The 27,103-nt window shown below is 54.4% G+C and overlaps 1 protein-coding gene across 1 annotated transcript; it reads left to right on the forward strand.

Moving 5' to 3' along the window:
* Positions 1-99: 99 nt before the first annotated feature.
* LOC133362173 (TOX high mobility group box family member 4-like) lies at positions 100-26,654 on the forward strand (the record flags this gene model as incomplete). Its single annotated transcript, XM_061581125.1, has 5 exons — positions 100-309; positions 1,624-1,704; positions 4,998-5,387; positions 16,609-16,784; positions 26,552-26,654. Coding segments are annotated over 5 exons (909 nt in total), but the record flags the coding sequence as incomplete, so codon positions are not given.
* Between the last annotated feature and the right edge of the window lie 449 nt (positions 26,655-27,103).

Here is a 27,103-nt window from a genome sequence, read left to right on the forward strand (position 1 = left end):
CTAGCGGGAAGTACCCCGGCGTTGCCCGGGTCTTAAAACTACTCTTAACAATCTAACAGCGGTGCATACTGACTGTGGTGGTACCTGCTATGATTACAGCAGTACATACTGACGGTGACCCCGGCGACCTCCGCGACCCCGGTGACCCCCGCGACCCCGGTGACCCCCACGACCCCGGTGACCCCGGTGCGGCCCCACTCGGCCTACGCGCTCTTCTTCCACGACACTCTGGCGGCCGTCAGGGCCCAGCACCCTGACGTCTCCTTCGGGGAGGCCTCGCGCATCGCCGCCAACACGTGGGGCAGCCTCGCCCACCAGCACAAGCAGTGCTCCTCGTGGTGGTGGTGTGGTGGGGGTGGTGGTAGTGGTGGTGGTGGGGGTGGTGGTGGGGTGGTGGTGGTGGTGGATGTGGTGGTGGTGGGGGTGGTGGTGGTGGTGGTGGGGGTGGTGGGGGTGGTGGTGGTGGACGTGGGGTGGTGGTGGTGGGGGTGGTGGTGGGGGTGGTGGTGGTGGTGGATGTGTGGTGGTGGTGGTGGTGGTGGGGTGGTGGTGGTGGGGATGTGGTGGTGGTGGGGGTGGTGGTGGTGGTGGATGTGGTGGTGGTGGTGGTGGGGGTGGTGGGTGGTGGTGGGGTGTGGTGGTGGTGGGGTGGTGGGGGGTGTGGTGGGGTGGTGGTGGTGGTGGGGGTGGTGGTGTGGTGGTGGTGGGGGGTGGTGGTGGGTGGTGGTGGTGGTGGGGATGTGGTGGTGTGGGGTGTGGGTGGTGGTGGTGGTGGTGGGGGTGGGGGGGTGGTGGGTGGTGGTGGTGGACGTGGGGGTGGTGGGGTGGTGGTGGTGTGGTGGATGTGTGTGGTGGTGGTGGTGGACGTGGTGATGTGTGGTTGTCGACGTGGTGGTGGTGGACGTGGTGGTGGTGGTGGTGGATGTGGAAATGGTGGAGTGGTGACGATGATGATCCTCCGAGTGTGTCGGTGTATTTGGTTTCACAAGCAGACGAACTTACACAGAGACAGTAACCCTGAGACCCGATCTCTATACTAGACGCTGAGACCCTGAGACCCTGAGACCCGATCTCTATACTACGCTGAGACCCTGAGACCCGTCTCTACTCTAGACCCTGAGACCCTTAGACCCTGAGACCCTGAGACCCGGTCTCTACTCTAGACGCCGAGACCCTGAGACCCTGAGACCCTGAGACCCGGTCTCCACTCTAGACGCCGAGACCCTGAGACCCTGAGACCCGGTCTCTACTCTAGACCCTGAGACCCTGAGACCCTGAGACCCTGAGACCCGGTCTCCATCTAGACGCCGAGACCCTGAGACCCTGAGACCCGGTCTCTACTCTAGACCCTGAGACCCTGAGACCCTGAGACCCTGAGACCCGGTCTCCACTCTAGACGCCGAGACCCTGAGACCCTGAGACCCTGAGACCCTGAGACCCGGTCTCCACTCTAGACGCCGAGACCCTGAGACCCTGAGACCCGGTCTCTACTCTAGACCCTGAGACCCGGTCTCTACTCTAGACACAGAGACCCTGAGACCCGGTCTCTACTCTAGACCCTGAGACCCTGAGACCCAGTCTCGACTGACCTGGTCGCTTTCCGTTTTGTTTTGCGTCTCGCAGGTTTACAAGAAGAAGGCTGACGATGCCAAGAAGGAATATCTGAAGGCGTCGGTGGCCTACAAGGCCAAGTTAGCCGCCAAGGTGAGGAGTCGGAAGCACGAGCAGCAGCAGAAGCGTCGTCGGTTTCGTTCGTACGGAGTCTCACCCCAGGGTCTAGAGTAGAGACCGGGTCTCAGGGTCTCAGGGTCTAGAGTAGAGACCGGGTCTCAGGGTCTAGAGTAGAGACCGGGTCTCAGGGTCTAGAGTAGAGACCGGGTCTCAGGGTCTCAGCGTCTAGAGTAGAGACCGGGTCTCAGGGTCTAGAGTAGAGACCGGGTCTCAGGGTCTAGAGTAGAGACCGGGTCTCAGGGTCTAGAGTAGAGACCGGGTCTCAGGGTCTAGAGTAGAGACCGGGTCTCAGGGTCTCAGCGTCTAGAGTAGAGACCGGGTCTCAGGGTCTAGAGTAGAGACCGGGTCTCAGGGTCTAGAGTAGAGACCGGGTCTCAGGGTCTAGAGTAGAGACCGGGTCTCAGGGTCTCAGCGTCTAGAGTAGAGGACCGGGTCTCAGGGTCTAGAGTAGAGACCGGGTCTCAGGGTCTAGAGTAGAGACCGGGTCTCAGGGTCTAGAGTAGAGACCGGGTCTCAGGGTCTAGAGTAGAGACCGGGTCTCAGGGTCTAGAGTAGAGACCGGGTCTCAGGTCTAGAGTAGAGACCGGGTCTCAGGGTCTCAGAGTCTAGAGTGGAGACCGGGTCTCAGGGTCTCAGTGTCTAGAGTAGAGACCGGGTCTCAGGGTCTCAGAGTCTCAGTGTCTAGAGTAGAGACCGGGTCTCAGGGTCTCAGGGTTTCAGGGTCTCAGGGTCTAGAGTGGAGACCAGGTCTCAGGGTCTAGAATGGGACCGCGTCTCAGGGTCTCAGAGTCTCAGGGTCTCAGGGTCTCAGGGTCTCAGGGTCTAGAGTAGAGACCGGGTCTCAGGGTCTCAGGGTCTAGAGTGGGGACCGGGTCTCAGGGTCTCAGGGTCTCAGGGTCTCAGGGTCTCAGGGTCTAGAGTAGAGACCGGGTCTCAGGGTCTCAGGGTCTCAGGGTCTAGAGTGGGGACCGGGTCTCAGGGTCTCAGGGTCTAGAGTGGGGACCGGGTCTCAGGGTCAGAGTCTAGAGTAGAGACCGGGTCTCAGGGTCTCAGAGTCTCAGGGTCTAGAGTAGAGACCGGGTCTCAGGGTCTCAGAGTCTCAGGGTCTCAGGGTCTCAGGGTCTAGAGTAGAGACCGGGTCTCAGGGTCTCAGCGTCTAGAGTAGAGACCGGGTCTCAGGGTCTCAGGGTCTCAGAGTCTCAGGGTCTCAGGGTCTCAGGGTCTAGAGTGGAGACCGGGTCTCAGGGTCTCAGAGTCTCAGTGTCTAGAGTGGAGACCAGGTCTCAGGGTCTCAGGGTCTCAGGGTCTAGAATGGGGACCGCGTCTCAGGGTCTCAGAGTCTCAGGGTCTCAGGGTCTCAGGGTCTCAGGGTCTAGAGTAGAGACCGGGTCTCAGGGTCTCAGAGTCTCAGTGTCTAGAGTAGAGACCGGGTCTCAGGGTCTCAGGGTTTCAGGGTCTCAGGGTCTAGAGTGGAGACCAGGTCTCAGGGTCTCAGGGTCTAGAATGGGGACCGCGTCTCAGGGTCTCAGAGTCTCAGGGTCTCAGGGTCTCAGGGTCTCAGGGTCTAGAGTAGAGACCGGGTCTCAGGGTCTCAGGGTCTAGAGTGGGGACCGGGTCTCAGGGTCTCAGGGTCTAGAGTGGGGACCGGGTTTCAGGGTCTCAGGGTCTCAGGGTCTCAGGGTCTAGAGTAGAGACCGGGTCTCAGGGTCTCAGGTCTCAGGGTCTAGAGTGGGGACCGGGTCTCAGGGTCTCAGGGTCTAGAGTGGGGACCGGGTCTGAGGGTCTCAGGGTCTCAGGGTCTAGAGTAGAGACCGGGTCTCAGGGTCAGAGTCTAGAGTAGAGACCGGGTCTCAGGGTCTCAGAGTCTCAGGGTCTAGAGTAGAGACCGGGTCTCAGGGTCTCAGAGTCTCAGGGTCTCAGGGTCTAGAGTAGAGACCGGGTCTCAGGGTCTCAGAGTCTAGAGTAGAGACCGGGTCTCAGAGTCTCAGGGTCTCAGGGTCTCAGGGTCTAGAGTAGAGACCGGGTCTCAGGGTCTCAGCGTCTAGAGTAGAGACCGGGTCTCAGGGTCTCAGGGTCTCAGAGTCTCAGGGTCTCAGGGTCTCAGGGTCTAGAGTGGAGACCGGGTCTCAGGGTCTCAGAGTCTCAGTGTCTAGAGTGGAGACCAGGTCTCAGGGTCTCAGGGTCTCAGGGTCTAGAATGGGGACCGCGTCTCAGGGTCTCAGAGTCTCAGGGTCTCAGGGTCTCAGGGTCTCAGGGTCTAGAGTAGAGACCGGGTCTCAGGGTCTCAGGGTCTCAGGGTCTAGAGTGGGGACCGGGTCTCAGGGTCTCAGGGTCTCAGGGTCTAGAGTGGGGACCGGGTCTCAGGGTCTCAGGGTCTCAGGGTCTCAGGGTCTAGAGTGGGGACCGGGTCTCAGGGTCTCAGGGTCTCAGGGTCTAGAGTGGAGACCGGGTCTCAGGGTCTCAGGGTCTCAGGGTCTAGAGTGGGGACCGGGTCTCAGGGTCTCAGGGTCTAGAGTGGGGACCGGGTCTCAGGGTCTCAGGGTCTCAGGGTCTCAGGGTCTTAGGGTCTAGAGTGGGGACCGGGTCTCAGGGTCTCAGGGTCTCAAGGTCTAGAGTGGGGACCGAGTCTCAGGGTCTCAGGGTCTCAGGGTCTCAGAGTCTCAGGGTCTAGAGTGGGGACCGGGTCTCAGGGTCTCAGGGTCTCAGGGTCTAGAGTGGAGACCGGGTCTCAGGGTCTCAGGGTCTCAGGGTCTAGAGTGGGGACCGGGTCTCAGGGTCTCAGGGTCTCAGGGTCTAGAGTGGGGACCGGGTCTCAGGGTCTCAGGGTCTAGAGTGGGGACCGGGTCTCAGGGTCTCAGGGTCTCAGGGTCTCAGGGTCTAAAGTGGGGACCGGGTCTCAGGGTCTCAGGGTCTCAAGGTCTAGAGTGGGGACCGAGTCTCAGGGTCTCAGGGTCTCAGGGTCTCAGAGTCTCAGGGTCTAGAGTGGGGACCGGGTCTCAGGGTCTCAGGGTCTAGAGTGGAGACCGGGTCTCAGGGTCTCAGGGTCTCAGGGTCTAGAGTGGGGACCGGGTCTCAGGGTCTCAGGGTCTAGAGTGGAGACCGGGTCTCAGGGTCTCAGGGTCTCAGGGTCTCAGCGTCTCATGGTCTCAGGGTCTCAGGGTCTAGAGTAGAGACCGGGTCTCAGGGGCTCAGGGTCTCAAGGTCTCAGAGTCTCAGGGTCTCAGAGTGGAGACTGGGGTGTGACGTCATCCCGGCCGCTCCCCCAGGACCGTGCTGCTACTGCTGCCACGGTGACGCCACCGCCACCACCACCGGCCGCACGCTTGCCGCACTCAGGAACGCCGCGGCTTGTCCCGTTCTACGGAACGCCGGGCGGGACGGGGGTTCTCCTCCTGTCTACCGCCACCACCATCACCACCTCCTCCACCTCCTCCTCCTCCTGCTCCTCCACCACCTCCTCCTCCTCCTGCTCCTCCACCTCCTCCACCTCCTCCACCTCCTCCACCTCCTGCTCCTCCACCACCTCCTCCTCCTCCACCTCCTCTGACGTCATCTTGACACGATTCCTGTCGGCAAAAACAACAACCACCACCACCACATCCTCCTCTCACGTCTTCGCCACCACAAGCACCACCTCAGCCGTCGGCAGCCGCCAGGTACCACAACCACCAACCACAAGCACTAATCACAACCACCAACCACAACCACCAACCACAACCACCAACCACAACCACCAACCACAACCACTAATCACAACCACCAACCACAACCACCAACCACAACCACCAACCACAACCACCAACCACAACCACCAACCACAACCACTAATCACAACCACCAACCACAACCACCAACCACAACCACCAACCACACCACCACCACACCACCAACCCTAGCACTAATCACAACCACCAACCACAACCACCAACCACAACCACCAACCACAACCACCAACCCAACCACTAATCACAACCACCAACCACAAGCACTAATCACAACCACCAACCACAACCACCAACCACAACCACCAACCACCAACCACCAACACAAGCACTAACCAACCACAACCACCAACCACAACCACCAACCACAACCACCAACCACAACCACCAACCACAACCACCAACCACACCACCAACCACTAGCACTAATCACAACCACCAACCACAACCACCAACCACAACCACCAACCACAACCACCAACCACAACCAACCAACCACAACCACCAACCACTAGCACTAATCACAACCACCAACCACAACCCCAACCACAACCACCAACCACAACCACCAACCACAACCACCAACCACAACCACCAACCACTAGCACTAATCACAACCACCAACCACAACCACCAACCACAACCACCAACCACAACCACCAACCACTAGCACTAATCACAACCACCAACCACAACCACCAACCACAACCACCAACCACAACCACCAACCACAACCACCAACCACAACCACCAACCACTAGCACTAATCACAACCACCAACCACAACCACTAATCACAACCACCAACCACAACCACTAATCACAACCACCAACCACTAGCACTAATCACAACCACCAACCACAAGCACTAATCACAACCACCAACCACAACCACCAACCACAACCACTAATCACAACCACCAACCACAAGCACTAATCACAACCACCAACCACAACCACCAACCACAACCACCAACCACCAACCACAAGCACTAATCACAACCACCAACCACAACCACCAACCACAACCACCAACCACAACCACCAACCACAACCACCAACCACAACCACCAACCACAACCACCAACCACAACCACCAACCACAACCACCAACCACTAGCACTAATCACAACCACCAACCACAACCACCACCAACCACCAACCACAACCACCAACCACAACCACCAACCACAACCACCAACCACTAGCACTAATCACAACCACCAACCACAACCACCAACCACAACCACCAACCACAACCACCAACCACAACCACCAACCACAACCACCAACCACTAGCACTAATCACAACCACCAACCACAACCACCAACCACAACCACCAACCACAACCACCAACCACTAGCACTAATCACAACCACCAACCACAACCACCAACCACAACCACCAACCACAACCACCAACCACAACCACCAACCACAACCACCAACCACTAGCACTAATCACAACCACCAACCACAACCACTAATCACAACCACCAACCACAACCACTAATCACAACCACCAACCACTAGCACTAATCACAACCACCAACCACAAGCACTAATCACAACCACCAACCACAACCACCAACCACAACCACTAATCACAACCACCAACCACTAGCACTAATCACAACCACCAACCACAACCACCACCGCCCTTGGCTTGTCAAGCAATCGCTCACAAACTCACTCACTCAATTTGTCAGTCTGTGGGTCTCTACTGTGTGAGTAGTCTGTGGGTCTCTACTGTGTGAGTAGTCTGTGGGTCTCTACTGTGTGAGTAGTCTGTGGGTCTCTACTGTGTGAGTAGCCTGTGGGTCTCTACTGTGTGAGTAGTCTGTGGGTCTCTACTGTGTGAGTAGTCTGTGGGTCTCTACTGTGTGAGTAGTCTGTGGGTCTCTACTGTGTGAGTAGTCTGTGGGTCTCTACTGTGTGAGTAGTATGTGGGTCTCTACTGTGTGAGTAGTCTGTGGTCTCTACTGTGTGAGTAGTCTGTGGGTCTCTACTGTGTGAGTAGTCTGTGGTCTCTACTGTGTGAGTAGTATGTGGGTCTCTACTGTGTGAGTAGTCTGTGGGTCTCTACTGGTGAGTAGTCTGTGGGTCTCTACTGTGTGAGTAGTCTGTGGGTCTCTACTGTGTGAGTAGTCTGTGGGTCTCTACTGTGTGAGTAGTCTGTGGGTCTCTACTGTGTGAGTAGTCTGTGGGTCTCTACTGTGTGAGTAGTCTGTGGGTCTCTACTGTGTGAGTAGTCTGTGGGTCTCTACTGTGTGAGTAGTCTGTGGGTCTCTACTGTGTGAGTAGTCTGTGGGTCTCTACTGTGTGAGTAGTCTGTGGGTCTCTACTGTGTGAGTAGTCTGTGGGTCTCTACTGTGTGAGTAGTCTGTGGGTCTCTACTGTGTGAGTAGTCTATGGGTCTCTACTGTGTGAGTAGTCTATGGGTCTCTACTGTGTGTGTAGTCTGTGGGTCTCTACTGTGTGTGTAGTCTGTGGGTCTCTACTGTGTGAGTAGTCTGTGGGTCTCTACTGTGTGAGTAGTCTATGGGTCTCTACTGTGTGAGTAGTCTATGGGTCTCTACTGTGTGTGTAGTCTGTGGGTCTCTACTGTGTGTGTAGTCTGTGGGTCTCTACTGTGTGAGTAGTCTATGGGTCTCTACTGTGTGAGTAGTCTGTGGGTCTCTACTGTGTGTGTAGTCTGTGGGTCTCTACTGTGTGAGTACTCTGTGGGTCTCTACTGTGTGAGTAGTCTGTGGGTCTCTACTGTGTGTGTAGTCTGTGGGTCTCTACTGTGTGAGTAGTCTTTGGGTCTCTACTGTGTGAGTAGTCTGTGGGTCTCTACTGTGTGAGTAGTCTGTAGGTCTCTACTGTGTGAGTAGTCTGTGGGTCTCTACTGTGTGAGTAGTCTGTGGGTCTCTACTGTGTGAGTAGTCTGTGGGTCTCTACTGTGTGAGTAGTCTATGGGTCTCTACTGTGTGAGTAGTCTGTGGGTCTCTACTGTGTGAGTAGTATGTGGGTCTCTACTGTGTGAGTAGTCTGTGGGTCTCTACTGTGTGAGTAGTCTGTGGGTCTCTACTGTGTGAGTAGTCTGTGGGTCTCTACTGTGTGAGTAGTCTGTGGGTCTCTGTGTGTGTAGTCTGTGGGTCTCTACTGTGTGAGTAGTCTATGGGTCTCTGCTGTGTGAGTAGTATGTGGGTCTCTACTGTGTGAGTAGTCTGTGGGTCTCTACTGTGTGTGTAGTCTGTGGGTCTCTACTGTGTGAGTAGTCTGTGGGTCTCTACTGTGTGAGTAGTCTGTGGGTCTCTACTGTGTGAGTAGTCTGTGGGTCTCTACTGTGTGAGTAGTCTGTGGGTCTCTGTGTGTGTAGTCTGTGGGTCTCTACTGTGTGAGTAGTCTGTGGGTCTCTACTGTGTGAGTAGTCTGTGGGTCTCTACTGTGTGAGTAGTCTGTGGGTCTCTACTGTGTGAGTAGTATGTGGGTCTCTACTGTGTGAGTAGTCTGTGGGTCTCTACTGTGTGAGTAGTCTGTGGGTCTCTACTGTGTGAGTAGTATGTGGGTCTCTACTGTGTGAGTAGTCTGTGGGTCTCTACTGTGTGAGTAGTCTGTGGGTCTCTACTGTGTGTGTAGTCTGTGGGTCTCTACTGTGTGTGTAGTCTGTGGGTCTCTACTGTGTGAGTAGTATGTGGGTCTCTACTGTGTGAGTAGTCTGTGGGTCTCTACTGTGTGAGTAGTCTGTGGGTCTCTACTGTGTGAGTAGTCTGTGGGTCTCTACTGTGTGAGTAGTCTGTGGGTCTCTACTGTGTGAGTAGTATGTGGGTCTCTACTGTGTGAGTAGTCTGTGGGTCTCTACTGTGTGAGTAGTCTGTGGGTCTCTACTGTGTGAGTAGTCTGTGGGTCTCTACTGTGTGAGTAGTCTGTGGGTCTCTACTGTGTGAGTAGTCTGTGGGTCTCTACTGTGTGAGTAGTCTGTGGGTCTCTACTGTGTGAGTAGTCTGTGGGTCTCTGTGTGTGAGTAGTCTGTGGGTCTCTGTGTGTGAGTAGTCTGTGGGTCTCTACTGTGGGAGTAGTCTGTGGTTCTCTACTGTGTGAGTAGTCTGTGGGTCTCTACTGTGTGAGTAGTCTGTGGGTCTCTGTGTGAGTAGTCTGTGGGTCTCTGTGTGAGTAGTCTGTGGGTCTCTGTGTGAGTAGTCTATGGAGTCTCTGTGTGAGTAGTCTATGGGTCTCTGTGTGAGTAGTCTATGGGTCTCTGTGTGAGTAGTCTGTGGGTCTCTGTGTGAGTAGTCTATTGGTCTCTGTGTGAGTAGTCTATGGGTCTCTGTGTGAGTAGTCTATGGGTCTCTGTGTGAGTAGTCTATGGGTCTCTGTGTGAGTAGTCTATGGGTCTCTGTGTGAGTAGTCTGTGGGTCTCTGTGTGAGTAGTCTATGGGTCTCTGTGTGAGTAGTCTATGGGTCTCTGTGTGAGTAGTCTATGGGTCTCTGTGTGAGTAGTCTATGGGTCTCTGTGTGAGTAGTCTGTGGGTCTCTGTGTGAGTAGTCTGTGGGTCTCTGTGTGAGTAGTCTGTGGGTCTCTGTGTGAGTAGTCTATGGGTCTCTGTGTGAGTAGTCTATGGGTCTCTGTGTGAGTAGTCTATGGGTCTCTGTGTGAGTAGTCTATGGGTCTCTGTGTGAGTAGTCTATGGGTCTCTGTGTGAGTAGTCTGTGGGTCTCTGTGTGAGTAGTCTATTGGTCTCTGTGTGAGTAGTCTATGGGTCTCTGTGTGAGTAGTCTATGGGTCTCTGTGTGAGTAGTCTGTGGGTCTCTGTGTGAGTAGTCTATGGGTCTCTGTGTGAGTAGTCTATGGGTCTCTGTGTGAGTAGTCTATGGGTCTCTGTGTGAGTAGTCTGTGGGTCTCTGTGTGAGTAGTCTGTGGGTCTCTGTGTGAGTAGTCTGTGGGTCTCTGTGTGAGTAGTCTGTGGGTCTCTGTGTGAGTAGTCTGTGGGTCTCTGTGTGAGTAGTCTGTGGGTCTCTGTGTGAGTAGTCTATGGGTCTCTGTGTGAGTAGTCTATGAGTCTCTATGAGTAGTCTATGGGTTCTGTGTGAGTAGTCTATGGGTCTCTGTGTGAGTAGTCTATGGGTCTCTGTGTGAGTAGTCTATGGGTCTCTGTGTGAGTAGTCTGTGGGTCTCTGTGTGAGTAGTCTATGGGTCTCTGTGTGAGTAGTCTATGGGTCTCTGTGTGAGTAGTCTATGGGTCTCTGTGTGAGTAGTCTGTGGGTCTCTGTATGAGTAGTCTATGGGTCTCTGTGTGATGAGTCTGTGTGTCTCTGTGTGGTGAGTCTGTGGGTCTCTGTGTGGTGAGTCTGTGGGTCTCTGTGTGGTGAGTCTGTGGGTCTCTGTGTGGTGAGTCTATGGGTCTCTGTGTGAGTAGTCTGTGGGTCTCTGTGTGAGTAGTCTATGGGTCTCTGTGTGAGTAGTCTGTGGGTCTCTGTGTGAGTAGTCTATGGGTCTCTACTGTGTGAGTAGTCTGTGGGTCTCTGTGTGAGTAGTCTATGAGTCTCTGTGTGAGTAGTCTGTGGGTCTCTGTGTGAGTAGTCTATGGGTCTCTGTGTGAGTAGTCTGTGGGTCTTTGTGTGAGTAGTCTATGGGTCTCTGTGTGAGTAGTCTGTGGGTCTCTGTGTGAGTAGTCTATGGGTCTCTGTGTGAGTAGTCTATGGGTCTCTGTGTGAGTAGTCTATGGGTCTCTGTGTGAGTAGTCTGTGGGTCTCTGTATGAGTAGCCTATGGGTCTCTGTGTGATGAGTCTGTGTGTCTCTGTGTGGTGAGTGTGTGGGTCTCTGTGTTGTGAGTCTGTGGGTCTCTGTGTGGTGAGCCTGTGGGTCTCTGTGTGGTGAGTCTATGGGTCTCTGTGTGAGTAGTCTGTGGGTCTCTGTGTGAGTAGTCTGTGGGTCTCTGTGTGAGTAGTCTGTGGGTCTCTGTGTGAGTAGTATGTGGGTCTCTACTGTGTGAGTAGTCTGTGGGTCTCTGTGTGAGTAGTCTATGGGTCTGTGTGAGTAGTCTGTGCGTCTCTGTGTGAGTAGTCTGTGGGTCTCTGTGTGAGTAGTCTGTGGGTCTCTGTGTGAGTAGTCTATGGGTCTCTGTGTGAGTAGTCTGTGGGTCTCTGTGTGAGTAGTCTGTGCGTCTCTGTGTGAGTAGTCTGTGGGTCTCTGTGTGAGTAGTCTATGGGTCTCTGTGTGAGTAGTCTGTGGGTCTCTGTGTGAGTAGTCTGTGCGTCTCTGTGTGAGTAGTCTGTGGGTCTCTGTGTGAGTAGTCTATGGGTCTGTGTGAGTAGTCTGTGTGTCTCTGTGTGAGTAGTCTGTGGGTCTCTGTGTGAGTAGTCTATGGGTCTCTGTGTGAGTAGTCTATGGGTCTCTGTGTGAGTAGTCTGTGGGTATCTGTATGAGTAGCCTATGGGTCTCTGTGTGATGAGTCTGTGTGTCTCTGTGTTGTGAGTCTGTGGGTCTCTGTGTGGTGAGCCTGTGGGTCTCTGTGTGGTGAGTCTATGGGTCTCTGTGTGAGTAGTCTATGGGTCTCTGTGTGAGTAGTCTGTGGGTCTCTGTGTGAGTAGTCTGTGCGTCTCTGTGTGAGTAGTCTGTGGGTCTCTGTGTGAGTAGTATGTGGGTCTCTACTGTGTGAGTAGTCTGTGGGTCTCTGTGTGAGTAGTCTGTGGGTCTCTGTGTGAGTAGTCTATGGGTCTGTGTGAGTAGTCTGTGCGTCTCTGTGTGAGTAGTCTGTGGGTCTCTGTGTGAGTAGTCTGTGGGTCTCTGTGTGAGTAGTCTATGGGTCTCTGTGTGAGTAGTCTGTGGGTCTCTGTGTGAGTAGTCTGTGCGTCTCTGTGTGAGTAGTCTGTGGGTCTCTGTGTGAGTAGTCTATGGGTCTCTGTGTGAGTAGTCTGTGGGTCTCTGTGTGAGTAGTCTGTGCGTCTCTGTGTGAGTAGTCTGTGGGTCTCTGTGTGAGTAGTCTATGGGTCTGTGTGAGTAGTCTGTGTGTCTCTGTGTGAGTAGTCTGTGGGTCTCTGTGTGAGTAGTCTATGGGTCTCTGTGTGAGTAGTCTATGGGTCTCTGTGTGAGTAGTCTGTGGGTATCTGTATGAGTAGCCTATGGGTCTCTGTGTGATGAGTCTGTGTGTCTCTGTGTTGTGAGTCTGTGGGTCTCTGTGTGGTGAGCCTGTGGGTCTCTGTGTGGTGAGTCTATGGGTCTCTATGTGAGTAGTCTGTGGGTCTCTGTGTGAGTAGTCTGTGGGTCTCTGTGTGAGTAGTCTGTGCGTCTCTGTGTGAGTAGTCTATGGGTCTCTGTGTGAGTAGTCTGTGGGTCTCTGTGTGAGTAGTCTGTGGGTCTCTGTGTGAGTAGTCTGTGGGTCTCTGTGTGAGTAGTCTGTGGGTCTCTGTGTGAGTAGTCTGTGGGTCTCTGTGTGAGTAGTCTGTGGGTCTCTGTGTGAGTAGTCTGTGGGTCTCTGTGTGAGTAGTCTATGGGTCTCTGTGTGAGTAGTCTATGAGTCTCTATGAGTAGTCTATGGGTTTCTGTGTGAGTAGTCTATGGGTCTCTGTGTGAGTAGTCTATGGGTCTCTGTGTGAGTAGTCTGTGGGTCTCTGTGTGAGTAGTCTATGGGTCTCTGTGTGAGTAGTCTATGGGTCTCTGTGTGAGTAGTCTATGGGTCTCTGTGTGAGTAGTCTGTGGGTCTCTGTATGAGTAGTCTATGGGTCTCTGTGTGATGAGTCTGTGTGTCTCTGTGTGGTGAGTCTGTGGGTCTCTGTGTGGTGAGTCTGTGGGTCTCTGTGTGGTGAGTCTGTGGGTCTCTGTGTGGTGAGTCTATGGGTCTCTGTGTGAGTAGTCTGTGGGTCTCTGTGTGAGTAGTCTATGGGTCTCTGTGTGAGTAGTCTGTGGGTCTCTGTGTGAGTAGTCTATGGGTCTCTACTGTGTGAGTAGTCTGTGGGTCTCTGTGTGAGTAGTCTATGAGTCTCTGTGTGAGTAGTCTGTGGGTCTCTGTGTGAGTAGTCTATGGGTCTCTGTGTGAGTAGTCTGTGGGTCTTTGTGTGAGTAGTCTATGGGTCTCTGTGTGAGTAGTCTGTGGGTCTCTGTGTGAGTAGTCTATGGGTCTCTGTGTGAGTAGTCTATGGGTCTCTGTGTGAGTAGTCTATGGGTCTCTGTGTGAGTAGTCTGTGGGTCTCTGTATGAGTAGCCTATGGGTCTCTGTGTGATGAGTCTGTGTGTCTCTGTGTGGTGAGTCTGTGGGTCTCTGTGTTGTGAGTCTGTGGGTCTCTGTGTGGTGAGCCTGTGGGTCTCTGTGTGGTGAGTCTATGGGTCTCTGTGTGAGTAGTCTGTGGGTCTCTGTGTGAGTAGTCTGTGGGTCTCTGTGTGAGTAGTCTGTGGGTCTCTGTGTGAGTAGTATGTGGGTCTCTACTGTGTGAGTAGTCTGTGGGTCTCTGTGTGAGTAGTCTGTGGGTCTCTGTGTGAGTAGTCTATGGGTCTGTGTGAGTAGTCTGTGCGTCTCTGTGTGAGTAGTCTGTGGGTCTCTGTGTGAGTAGTCTGTGGGTCTCTTTGTGAGTAGTCTATGGGTCTCTGTGTGAGTAGTCTGTGGGTCTCTGTGTGAGTAGTCTGTGCGTCTCTGTGTGAGTAGTCTGTGGGTCTCTGTGTGAGTAGTCTATGGGTCTCTGTGTGAGTAGTCTGTGGGTCTCTGTGTGAGTAGTCTGTGCGTCTCTGTGTGAGTAGTCTGTGGGTCTCTGTGTGAGTAGTCTATGGGTCTGTGTGAGTAGTCTGTGTGTCTCTGTGTGAGTAGTCTGTGGGTCTCTGTGTGAGTAGTCTATGGGTCTCTGTGTGAGTAGTCTATGGGTCTCTGTGTGAGTAGTCTGTGGGTATCTGTATGAGTAGCCTATGGGTCTCTGTGTGATGAGTCTGTGTGTCTCTGTGTTGTGAGTCTGTGGGTCTCTGTGTGGTGAGCCTGTGGGTCTCTGTGTGGTGAGTCTATGGGTCTCTGTGTGAGTAGTCTATGGGTCTCTGTGTGAGTAGTCTGTGGGTCTCTGTGTGAGTAGTCTGTGCGTCTCTGTGTGAGTAGTCTGTGGGTCTCTGTGTGAGTAGTATGTGGGTCTCTACTGTGTGAGTAGTCTGTGGGTCTCTGTGTGAGTAGTCTGTGGGTCTCTGTGTGAGTAGTCTATGGGTCTGTGTGAGTAGTCTGTGCGTCTCTGTGTGAGTAGTCTGTGGGTCTCTGTGTGAGTAGTCTGTGGGTCTCTGTGTGAGTAGTCTATGGGTCTCTGTGTGAGTAGTCTGTGGGTCTCTGTGTGAGTAGTCTGTGCGTCTCTGTGTGAGTAGTCTGTGGGTCTCTGTGTGAGTAGTCTATGGGTCTCTGTGTGAGTAGTCTGTGGGTCTCTGTGTGAGTAGTCTGTGCGTCTCTGTGTGAGTAGTCTGTGGGTCTCTGTGTGAGTAGTCTATGGGTCTGTGTGAGTAGTCTGTGTGTCTCTGTGTGAGTAGTCTGTGGGTCTCTGTGTGAGTAGTCTATGGGTCTCTGTGTGAGTAGTCTATGGGTCTCTGTGTGAGTAGTCTGTGGGTATCTGTATGAGTAGCCTATGGGTCTCTGTGTGATGAGTCTGTGTGTCTCTGTGTTGTGAGTCTGTGGGTCTCTGTGTGGTGAGCCTGTGGGTCTCTGTGTGGTGAGTCTATGGGTCTCTATGTGAGTAGTCTGTGGGTCTCTGTGTGAGTAGTCTGTGGGTCTCTGTGTGAGTAGTCTGTGCGTCTCTGTGTGAGTAGTCTATGGGTCTCTGTGTGAGTAGTCTGTGGGTCTCTGTGTGAGTAGTCTGTGGGTCTCTGTGTGAGTAGTCTGTGGGTCTCTGTGTGAGTAGTCTGTGGGTCTCTGTGTGAGTAGTCTGTGGGTCTCTGTGTGAGTAGTCTGTGGGTCTCTGTGTGAGTAGTCTGTGGGTCTCTGTGTGAGTAGTCTATGGGTCTCTGTGTGAGTAGTCTGTGGGTCTCTGTGTGAGTAGTCTATGGGTCTCTGTGTGAGTAGTCTATGGGTCTCTGTGTGAGTAGTCTATGGGTCTCTGTGTGAGTAGTCTGTGGGTCTCTGTATGAGTAGCCTATGGGTCTCTGTGTGATGAGTCTGTGTGTCTCTGTGTGGTGAGTCTGTGGGTCTCTGTGTTGTGAGTCTGTGGGTCTCTGTGTGGTGAGCCTGTGGGTCTCTGTGTGGTGAGTCTATGGGTCTCTGTGTGAGTAGTCTGTGGGTCTCTGTGTGAGTAGTCTGTGGGTCTCTGTGTGAGTAGTCTGTGGGTCTCTGTGTGAGTAGTATGTGGGTCTCTACTGTGTGAGTAGTCTGTGGGTCTCTGTGTGAGTAGTCTGTGGGTCTCTGTGTGAGTAGTCTATGGGTCTGTGTGAGTAGTCTGTGCGTCTCTGTGTGAGTAGTCTGTGGGTCTCTGTGTGAGTAGTCTGTGGGTCTCTGTGTGAGTAGTCTATGGGTCTCTGTGTGAGTAGTCTGTGGGTCTCTGTGTGAGTAGTCTGTGCGTCTCTGTGTGAGTAGTCTGTGGGTCTCTGTGTGAGTAGTCTATGGGTCTCTGTGTGAGTAGTCTGTGGGTCTCTGTGTGAGTAGTCTGTGCGTCTCTGTGTGAGTAGTCTGTGGGTCTCTGTGTGAGTAGTCTATGGGTCTGTGTGAGTAGTCTGTGTGTCTCTGTGTGAGTAGTCTGTGGGTCTCTGTGTGAGTAGTCTATGGGTCTCTGTGTGAGTAGTCTATGGGTCTCTGTGTGAGTAGTCTGTGGGTATCTGTATGAGTAGCCTATGGGTCTCTGTGTGATGAGTCTGTGTGTCTCTGTGTTGTGAGTCTGTGGGTCTCTGTGTGGTGAGCCTGTGGGTCTCTGTGTGGTGAGTCTATGGGTCTCTGTGTGAGTAGTCTATGGGTCTCTGTGTGAGTAGTCTGTGGGTCTCTGTGTGAGTAGTCTGTGCGTCTCTGTGTGAGTAGTCTGTGGGTCTCTGTGTGAGTAGTCTGTGGGTCTCTGTGTGAGTAGTCTGTGGGTCTCTGTGTGAGTAGTCTGTGGGTCTCTGTGTGAGTAGTCTGTGGGTCTCTGTGTGAGTAGTCTGTGGGTCTCTGTGTGAGTAGTCTGTGGGTCTCTGTGTGAGTAGTCTGTGGGTCTCTGTGTGAGTAGTCTGTGGGTCTCTATGTTGTTCCTCCAGTCTTGTAGGAGAGGAAGAAGAGGAGTAAGACCCGGTGCGGATCCCGCGGATCGGACTGCAGGAGCCGGGCTGACTCTGGCTCTGTGCTCCCGATCCGGATGCCGGAACTTGCCTGTGGAGAACAGCGACTGGGATCTGGAGTATTGCAGCAGTGAGTGTGTGGTACAGCACTGCAGGTGTGTGTACGTGTGTGTCTGTGTGTCTGTGTGTGTGTGTCTGTGTGTCTGTGTGTGTGTGTGTCTGTGTGTGTCTGTGTGTGTGTCCGTGTGTGTGTGTGTTTGTGTGTGTGTCTGTGTGTGTGTGTCTGTGTGTGTCTGTGTGTGTGTGTGTGTGTCTGTGTGTGTGTGTCTGTGTGTGTGTCTGTGTGTGTGTGTGTCTGTGTGTGTGTGTCTGTGTGTGTGTCTGTGTGTGTGTCTGTGTGTGTGTGTCTGTGTGTGTGTGTCTGTGTGTGTGTGTCTGTGTGTGTGTGTCTGTGTGTGTGTCTGTGTGTGTCTGTGTGTGTCTGTGTGTGTGTCTGTGTGTGTCTGTTTGTGTGTGTCTGTGTGTGTGTGTCTGTGTGTGTGTGTCTGTGTGTGTGTGTCTGTGTGTCTGTGTGTGTGTGTGTATTGACCTGGTCAAGGCCTATGATACCATCAATAGGCCTGGACTCTGGGTTGTTCTTCGTGCTTTCGGAGTCCCTGACCCTCTGCTCACGATCATTAAGGACCTTCATGATGGTGAGCGGGCCCGGGTAAAACTACGTGGCCGGGAGTCGGAGCCTTTCCCTGTATACCTTGGGGTGCGACAGGGATGTCCTCTGGCTCCCACATTATTTAACATCTATTTTGACCGCGTAGTTCGTGAAGCCTTCAATAGCTGTGTAGTGGGTTCGAATTAGGTGCACACACACGCAGCTTGGAGGCAACACTATTTATTAAACGGTAAGTAATATAACACTGTACATGAGGTGGTGACCACCTTCCTCAACTCACTAACACTCTGGAACGCGACACAGACTGGACCAGGCAGGCAACGGCCTGCCTGGTCCAGGACGACGACTCGGGACTTGACGACCGATGATGTCTTCACTTTGGAGTACAGTACAACAGCCTCGCTCTGCGTTCACACCACGCTTATATCTGCTTTGGCGTGGCCGGCTCCGTCCAGGCCACGCCTCCCTTCCCCCACCTCTGGGAAGGTCCGGATCCCTCCACCACGTGACCCCCCAGGCACCCCCTTGGGGCCCCCAGCCCTCGTACGTGCCGACACAGTAGTGACCGTTCTATGTCACTACAGTTGTACCGGGGGAATTTTCATTTGGTACAGATATAATGGGAGGCTGATCAACGCCCGGGTGCGATCAAGGGATGGCTCCCTATTGGTCAACCACGTTATGTATGCCGATGATTTGGTAATAGCTGCTCATTCAGAAGAGGAGTTGGAGACGCTGCTGCTGAGACTGGAGCGTGCCACTAAGAGGTGGGGCCTTACCATCAGCCCCACCAAAACTAAGCACCTGCCTGGGTAGTTTGTACCATCGGGCAGTCCACCCCCACAACTCCCAGTCGGTGATGGGGAAGTTGTGGAGAGAGTGGAGAGTTTCCCATACCTGGGCAGAGGTCTCACTCCGAATCAGTCGAGCGGCAATATCTTTTCATCGGTTGCGTAACGCTGTGTGGAAGCTACCTGGTCTGTCGCTCCGCACGAAGCTTCAGGTCTTCTCGGCCACGTTCATTCCCTCCCTTCTCTACGCTTGCGAAACGTGGACCCCCCTAGTGGAGCATCTTCACCGGTTGGAAACATTTAGGCTGGCCTGCCTACGATCCATCCTGGGTTTAACCAGGCTGGATTGTGTGAGGAGCTCACAAATCCTTGAAAGATCTGGGAAAAGTCCCATCGGTGAGCTCCTCCGGCAGGCAAGGCTGCATTGGCTGGGTCATGTAGCCCGCATGCCCAGCTACCGCATGCTTAAACAGCTTTTGTTCGGTCGGATCGAGGGGGCTAAACGGGCGCGGCACGGGCTAGAGAAGAGATGGAGTGATGTGGTACAGGAGGACGTGGAGGTGAGTGGACTTGCCGATGACTGGTACCAGCCGTGTCAAGAACGGGCTCAGTGGAGGAGGCTCGTGAAGGACGTTACTGGGCAGTTGGAGGCAGTCGCCCTCCAACAACAACGGAGGGCGGAGGAGCGACGCTCACAACAACGAGCGGAGCGCCGGGTGCGTCTGCCCTGTGACCTCCTGCCAGCGGGCGTTCGACACTTCACGTGGCCTCAAGGTGCACATGGCCTGGCACAAGCGTCGTGGTGACGTCACCGCCACTTAGTCGCGAATGGCGGTTGTTGTTGTTGTTGTTGTGTGTCTGTGTGTGTGTCTGTGTGTGTGTCTGTGTGTGTGTCTGTGTGTGTATCTGTGTGTGTGTGTCTGTGTGTGTGTCTGTGTGTGTGTCTGTGTGTGTGTGTGTGTCTCTGTGTGTGTGTCTGTGTGTCCGGCAAAACAACCTCCTACCTCCTCGCGGTGCCGGACGGGCAACACTGTCGTGGACATTGCTGTGGGGGGAGGGCCAATGCCCATTGGCCTCTCCCCTCATGGCGTCTGTGACCACCACAGTGGCTAAACGGGGGCTCTGGACGGGTGTGAGGGGCTGGTAACCCCTCCACCTTCAATTCATTACCACTAAACCACGAATTAAACATAAACCTGTAACAAATAAGCTTGTGCCGGAGGCCCCGGGGGGTCAGGCTTTTATGACGTCTCCTGGCCAAACCCCATTTGGCGGAGCCAGGAGATTGAATTTTCACCCTCGGGGCTCCTCCAGAAACAACAAAAAACCATTGCGGATGGCCACGTGGAATGTTCGAACGCTCACTGCGGAGGAGAGGCTGCCACTCCTCTGTCGGGAGCTGGACCGGTACCGCCTGGATCTCTGTGGCATTCAGGAGGTCCGGTGGACCGGTTCTGGCTCCTGCCACCATGAGGGGTGGACAGTCCTCTACTCGGGGCAGGAGACTGCCAAACAACAGGGTGTGGCTCTTCTTCTGAACAAAAGAATGAAGGGGGCGTGGGAGCGTGGCGGTGAGGTGTGGGAAGCTGTAAGCCCCAGGATACTTTGGGCTCGCCTTCCCATCAACCAGAGGCGAGGAGTGGTGGTCGTGGTTACTTATGCCCCCACCGAAGACGAACATCCGTGGAGGGATGCAAGCAAAGCCGATGAGTCAGACGCTTTCTATGACCTCCTGTCACAGGTGCTGGCTAAAGTGGCCACTCGGGACAGAGTCATCTTGTTGGGTGACTTCAATGCCCGAGTTGGTCATGATGCTGACACCTGGTCTGGAGTGATTGGAAGGCATGGGCCAGATCAGCTCAATAATAACGGTAGGAGGCTGCTAGATTTTTGTGCAGCCCATGGGCTTGTAATTACCAACACGCTCTTCCGGCATCGGCGCATCCACACAACATCATGGATACATGCCGGGTCCAAGCAAGAACATCTGCTGGACTACATAGTGACGGACCAGCGGATGCGAACCCATGTCCTTGACACCAGGACCTACCGTGGAGCTGATCTGTCCTCTGACCATCGACTAGTCATCTGTAAGATGCGCCTGCCTTTCTTCCACTCCGGTGGTGGGTGTACACCCAGGATCCCATTCCAACCAAAAGTGGCCTGGTCTCAGTTAGCTGATGAAAGTTGCAAGCGAGAATTTCATCATCGCTTGCAGCTGGGGTTGGCATCGTCCCCCACTCCACCTGATGTCGAGGGTAAATGGGCGAGGTTTAGGACTGTGACTCATGCAGCTGCAATGGCTGCTTTGGGTACGCGGTCCAGACCTCCCCAGAAACCCTGGCTGACAGAGGAGGTGTTCAGGTTAATTGAGAAAAAGCGACAGGCCCACTCTCATCGCCTACAGCATCCCACGTCAGAGAATGAGGAGGTTTACCGCAGCCTTCGCTCGGAAGTTCGGAGAGCCGTAAGGCGTTGTAAGGATGGGTGGTGGTCGCGGGTTGCTGAGGAGATGGAGTCTGCCTCAGTGGCCCGTGATCACAAATCACTATTTAACTCCATCAAAAAAGTAACCTGCAGCGCCACACCTATTACCATCATTAGAGGAAAAAACGGTGATCCAATCTCCGACCCCCAGGAACAGGTTTGCAGATTTGCTGAGCATTTCTGTGAGGTCCTGGGGGAGGGAAATTCTCTCAGCCAGGAAAACATCATGGCACAAAGTGGGGATAACCCTGCTGAGGCTGCGGTGCCTCAAATATTGGAAGAGGTCACCCCCTGTGAGTGGATGGCTGAGGTTCCAGCTGTTGAGGAAGTACTGAGGGCGATCCGGAGTCTGAGACCAGGGAAGGCACCGGGCAGAGATGATCTCCCAAGCGAAATGCTGAGGGAGGGTGGCGTTTGTGCACAGACTGCCCTATATGACATCATAACAACAGTCTGGACCACTGGACGGGTTCCGCAGGACTGGAAGGATGCCCTGGTGGTCCCCCTCTTTAAGAAGGGGGACCGCACAGACTGTAACAACTACAGGGGCATCTCACTCCTCAGTGTGCCGGGTAAGGTCCTGGCAAGGATTATTCAACATCGCCTTGCTAGGCACGCTGAGGAGGGGCTTGCGGAGCCCCAATGCGGTTTCAGGAAAGGGCGGTCCTGCACAGATGCCATATTTTCTGTCCGTCTGCTACAGCAGAGGTGTAGGGAATTCCAAAAAGACCTACATCTCTGCTTTATTGACCTGGTCAAGGCCTATGATACCATCAGTAGGACTGGACTCTGGGTTGTTCTTCGTGCTTTCGGAGTCCCTGACCCTCTGCTCACGATCATTAAGGACCTTCATGATGGTGAGCGGGCCCGGGTAAAACTACGTGGCCGGGAGTCGGAGCCTTTCCCTGTACACCTTGGGGTGCGACAGGGATGTCCTCTGGCTCCCACATTATTTAACATCTATTTTGACCGCGTAGTTCGTGAAGCCTTCAATAGCTGTACCGGGGGAATTTCCGTTTGGTACAGATATAATGGGAGGCTGATCGACGCCCGGGTGCGATCAAGGGATGGCTCCCTATTGGTCAACCACGTTATGTATGCCGATGATTTGGTAATAGCTGCTCATTCAGAAGAGGAGTTGGAGGCGCTGCTGCTGAGACTGGAGCGTGCCACTAAGAGGTGGGGCCTTACCATCAGCCCCACCAAAACCAAGCACCTGCCTGGGTATTTTGTACCATCGGACACTCCACCCCCACAACTCCCAATTGGTGATGGGGCAGTTGTGGAGAGAGTGGAGAGTTTCCCATACCTGGGCAGTGTGCTTATGACCGGCTCCAGTCTATCAGCAGAGGTCTCACTCCGAATCAGTCGAGCGGCAATATCTTTTCATCGGTTGCGTAACGCTGTGTGGAAGCTACCTGGTCTGTCGCTCCGCACGAAGCTTCAGGTCTTCTCGGCCACGGTCATTCCCTCCCTTCTCTACGCTTGCGAGACGTGGACCCCCCTGGTGGAGCATCTTCGCCGGTTGGAAACATTTAGGCTGGCCTGCCTACGATCCATCCTGGGTTTAACCAGGCTGGATTGTGTGAGGAGCTCACAAATCCTTGAAAGATCTGGGCAAAGTCCCATCAGTGAGCTCCTCCGGCAGGCAAGGCTGCGTTGGCTGGGTCATGTAGCCCGCATGCCCAGCCACCGCATGCCTAAACAGCTTTTGTTCGGCCGGATCGAGGGGGCTAGACGGGCGCGGCACGGGCTGGAGAAGAGATGGAGTGATGTGGTACAGGAGGACGTGGAGCTGAGTGGACTTGCCGATGACTGGTACCAGCCGTGTCAAGAACGGGCTCAGTGGAGGAGGCTCGTGAAGGACGTTACTGGGCAGTTGGAGGCAGTCGCCCTCCAACAACAACGGAGGGCGGAGGAGCGACGCTCACAACAACGAGCGGAGCGCCGGGTGCGTCTGCCCTGTGACCTCCTGCCAGCGGGCGTTCGACACTTCACGTGGCCTCAAGGTGCACATGGCCTGGCACAAGCGTCGTGGTGACGTCACCGCCACTTAGTCGCGAATGGCGGTTGTTGTTGTTGTTGTTGTGTGTCTGTGTGTGTGTCTGTGTGTGTGTCTGTGTGTGTGTCTGTGTGTGTATCTGTGTGTGTGTGTCTGTGTGTGTGTCTGTGTGTGTGTCTGTGTGTGTGTGTGTGTCTCTGTGTGTGTGTCTGTGTGTCCGGCAAAACAACCTCCTACCTCCTCGCGGTGCCGGACGGGCAACACTGTCGTGGACATTGCTGTGGGGGGAGGGCCAATGCCCATTGGCCTCTCCCCTCATGGCGTCTGTGACCACCACAGTGGCTAAACGGGGGCTCTGGACGGGTGTGAGGGGCTGGTAACCCCTCCACCTTCAATTCATTACCACTAAACCACGAATTAAACATAAACCTGTAACAAATAAGCTTGTGCCGGAGGCCCCGGGGGGTCAGGCTTTTATGACGTCTCCTGGCCAAACCCCATTTGGCGGAGCCAGGAGATTGAATTTTCACCCTCGGGGCTCCTCCAGAAACAACAAAAAACCATTGCGGATGGCCACGTGGAATGTTCGAACGCTCACTGCGGAGGAGAGGCTGCCACTCCTCTGTCGGGAGCTGGACCGGTACCGCCTGGATCTCTGTGGCATTCAGGAGGTCCGGTGGACCGGTTCTGGCTCCTGCCACCATGAGGGGTGGACAGTCCTCTACTCGGGGCAGGAGACTGCCAAACAACAGGGTGTGGCTCTTCTTCTGAACAAAAGAATGAAGGGGGCGTGGGAGCGTGGCGGTGAGGTGTGGGAAGCTGTAAGCCCCAGGATACTTTGGGCTCGCCTTCCCATCAACCAGAGGCGAGGAGTGGTGGTCGTGGTTACTTATGCCCCCACCGAAGACGAACATCCGTGGAGGGATGCAAGCAAAGCCGATGAGTCAGACGCTTTCTATGACCTCCTGTCACAGGTGCTGGCTAAAGTGGCCACTCGGGACAGAGTCATCTTGTTGGGTGACTTCAATGCCCGAGTTGGTCATGATGCTGACACCTGGTCTGGAGTGATTGGAAGGCATGGGCCAGATCAGCTCAATAATAACGGTAGGAGGCTGCTAGATTTTTGTGCAGCCCATGGGCTTGTAATTACCAACACGCTCTTCCGGCATCGGCGCATCCACACAACATCATGGATACATGCCGGGTCCAAGCAAGAACATCTGCTGGACTACATAGTGACGGACCAGCGGATGCGAACCCATGTCCTTGACACCAGGACCTACCGTGGAGCTGATCTGTCCTCTGACCATCGACTAGTCATCTGTAAGATGCGCCTGCCTTTCTTCCACTCCGGTGGTGGGTGTACACCCAGGATCCCATTCCAACCAAAAGTGGCCTGGTCTCAGTTAGCTGATGAAAGTTGCAAGCGAGAATTTCATCATCGCTTGCAGCTGGGGTTGGCATCGTCCCCCACTCCACCTGATGTCGAGGGTAAATGGGCGAGGTTTAGGACTGTGACTCATGCAGCTGCAATGGCTGCTTTGGGTACGCGGTCCAGACCTCCCCAGAAACCCTGGCTGACAGAGGAGGTGTTCAGGTTAATTGAGAAAAAGCGACAGGCCCACTCTCATCGCCTACAGCATCCCACGTCAGAGAATGAGGAGGTTTACCGCAGCCTTCGCTCGGAAGTTCGGAGAGCCGTAAGGCGTTGTAAGGATGGGTGGTTGTTGCGGGTTGCTGAGGAGATGGAGTCTGCCTCAGTGGCCCGTGATCACAAATCACTATTTAACTCCATCAAAAAAGTAACCTGCAGCGCCACACCTATTACCATCATTAGAGGAAAAAACGGTGATCCAATCTCCGACCCCCAGGAACAGGTTTGCAGATTTGCTGAGCATTTCTGTGAGGTCCTGGGGGAGGGAAATTCTCTCAGCCAGGAAAACATCATGGCACAAAGTGGGGATAACCCTGCTGAGGCTGCGGTGCCTCAAATATTGGAAGAGGTCACCCCCTGTGAGTGGATGGCTGAGGTTCCAGCTGTTGAGGAAGTACTGAGGGCGATCCGGAGTCTGAGACCAGGGAAGGCACCGGGCAGAGATGATCTCCCAAGCGAAATGCTGAGGGAGGGTGGCGTTTGTGCACAGACTGCCCTATATGACATCATAACAACAGTCTGGACCACTGGACGGGTTCCGCAGGACTGGAAGGATGCCCTGGTGGTCCCCCTCTTTAAGAAGGGGGACCGCACAGACTGTAACAACTACAGGGGCATCTCACTCCTCAGTGTGCCGGGTAAGGTCCTGGCAAGGATTATTCAACATCGCCTTGCTAGGCACGCTGAGGAGGGGCTTGCGGAGCCCCAATGCGGTTTCAGGAAAGGGCGGTCCTGCACAGATGCCATATTTTCTGTCCCGTCTGCTACAGCAGAGGTGTAGGGAATTCCAAAAAGACCTACATCTCTGCTTTATTGACCTGGTCAAGGCCTATGATACCATCAGTAGGACTGGACTCTGGGTTGTTCTTCGTGCTTTCGGAGTCCCTGACCCTCTGCTCACGATCATTAAGGACCTTCATGATGGTGAGCGGGCCCGGGTAAAACTACGTGGCCGGGAGTCGGAGCCTTTCCCTGTACACCTTGGGGTGCGACAGGGATGTCCTCTGGCTCCCACATTATTTAACATCTATTTTGACCGCGTAGTTCGTGAAGCCTTCAATAGCTGTACCGGGGGAATTTCCGTTTGGTACAGATATAATGGGAGGCTGATCGACGCCCGGGTGCGATCAAGGGATGGCTCCCTATTGGTCAACCACGTTATGTATGCCGATGATTTGGTAATAGCTGCTCATTCAGAAGAGGAGTTGGAGGCGCTGCTGCTGAGACTGGAGCGTGCCACTAAGAGGTGGGGCCTTACCATCAGCCCCACCAAAACCAAGCACCTGCCTGGGTATTTTGTACCATCGGACACTCCACCCCCACAACTCCCAATTGGTGATGGGGCAGTTGTGGAGAGAGTGGAGAGTTTCCCATACCTGGGCAGTGTGCTTATGACCGGCTCCAGTCTATCAGCAGAGGTCTCACTCCGAATCAGTCGAGCGGCAATATCTTTTCATCGGTTGCGTAACGCTGTGTGGAAGCTACCTGGTCTGTCGCTCCGCACGAAGCTTCAGGTCTTCTCGGCCACGGTCATTCCCTCCCTTCTCTACGCTTGCGAGACGTGGACCCCCCTGGTGGAGCATCTTCGCCGGTTGGAAACATTTAGGCTGGCCTGCCTACGATCCATCCTGGGTTTAACCAGGCTGGATTGTGTGAGGAGCTCACAAATCCTTGAAAGATCTGGGCAAAGTCCCATCAGTGAGCTCCTCCGGCAGGCAAGGCTGCGTTGGCTGGGTCATGTAGCCCGCATGCCCAGCCACCGCATGCCTAAACAGCTTTTGTTCGGCCGGATCGAGGGGGCTAGACGGGCGCGGCACGGGCTGGAGAAGAGATGGAGTGATGTGGTACAGGAGGACGTGGAGCTGAGTGGACTTGCCGATGACTGGTACCAGCGGTGTCAAGATCGGCCTCAGTGGAGGAGGCTCGTGAAGGACGCTACTGGGCAGTTGGAGGCAGTCGCCCTCCAACAACAACGGAGGGCGGAGGAGCGACGCTCACAACAACGAGCGGAGCGCCGGGTGGCTAAAGCACAGCAAGTTGGCACAGTAGGGGGCACAGGTGGTGCATCAGCCAGTCATCTCGGTCATCTCGGTCAGTCGACCAGTGGCACCTGGGTCTGCCCCGTGACCTCCTGCCAGCGGGCTTTCGACACTTCACGTGGCCTCAAGGTGCACTTGGCCTGGCACAAGCATCGTGGTGACGTCACCGCCACTTAGTGGCGAATGGCGGTTGTTGTTGTTGTTGTCTGTGTGTGTGTCTGTGTGTGTATCTGTGTGTGTGTGTGTTTGTGTCGCCATGGCGATGTGCTCTGTCCGCAGGACGGTGTTCCTCTCGTGGCTGTCGGACCGACTCCAACGTGGCGCACCGTGATCCCATCGACTCTTCACACAGAGACCCATAGACCACTCATAGAGACCCATCGACTCCTCACACAGAGACCCATAGACCACTCATAGAGACCCATCGACTCCTCACACAGAGACCCATAGACCACTCATAGAGACCCATCGACTCCTCACACAGAGACCCATAGACCACTCATAGAGACCCATCGACTCCTCACACAGAGACCCATAGACCACTCATAGAGACCCATCGACTCCTCACACAGAGACCCATAGACCACTCATAGAGACCCATCGACTCCTCACACAGAGACCCATAGACCACTCATAGAGATCCATTGATTCCTCACACAGAGACCCATAGACCACTCATAGAGACCCATCGACTCCTCACACAGAGACCCATAGACCACTCATAGAGACCCATCGACTCCTCACACAGAGACCCATAGACCACTCATAGAGACCCATAGACTCCTCACACAGAGACCCATAGACCACTCATAGAGACCCATTGATTCCTCA

Source organism: Lethenteron reissneri, unplaced genomic scaffold (assembly GCF_015708825.2).
Source record: "Lethenteron reissneri isolate LAM-NWPU_2019-01 unplaced genomic scaffold, ASM1570882v1 scaffold_1396, whole genome shotgun sequence".
NCBI lineage: Eukaryota > Metazoa > Chordata > Hyperoartia > Petromyzontiformes > Petromyzontidae > Lethenteron > Lethenteron reissneri.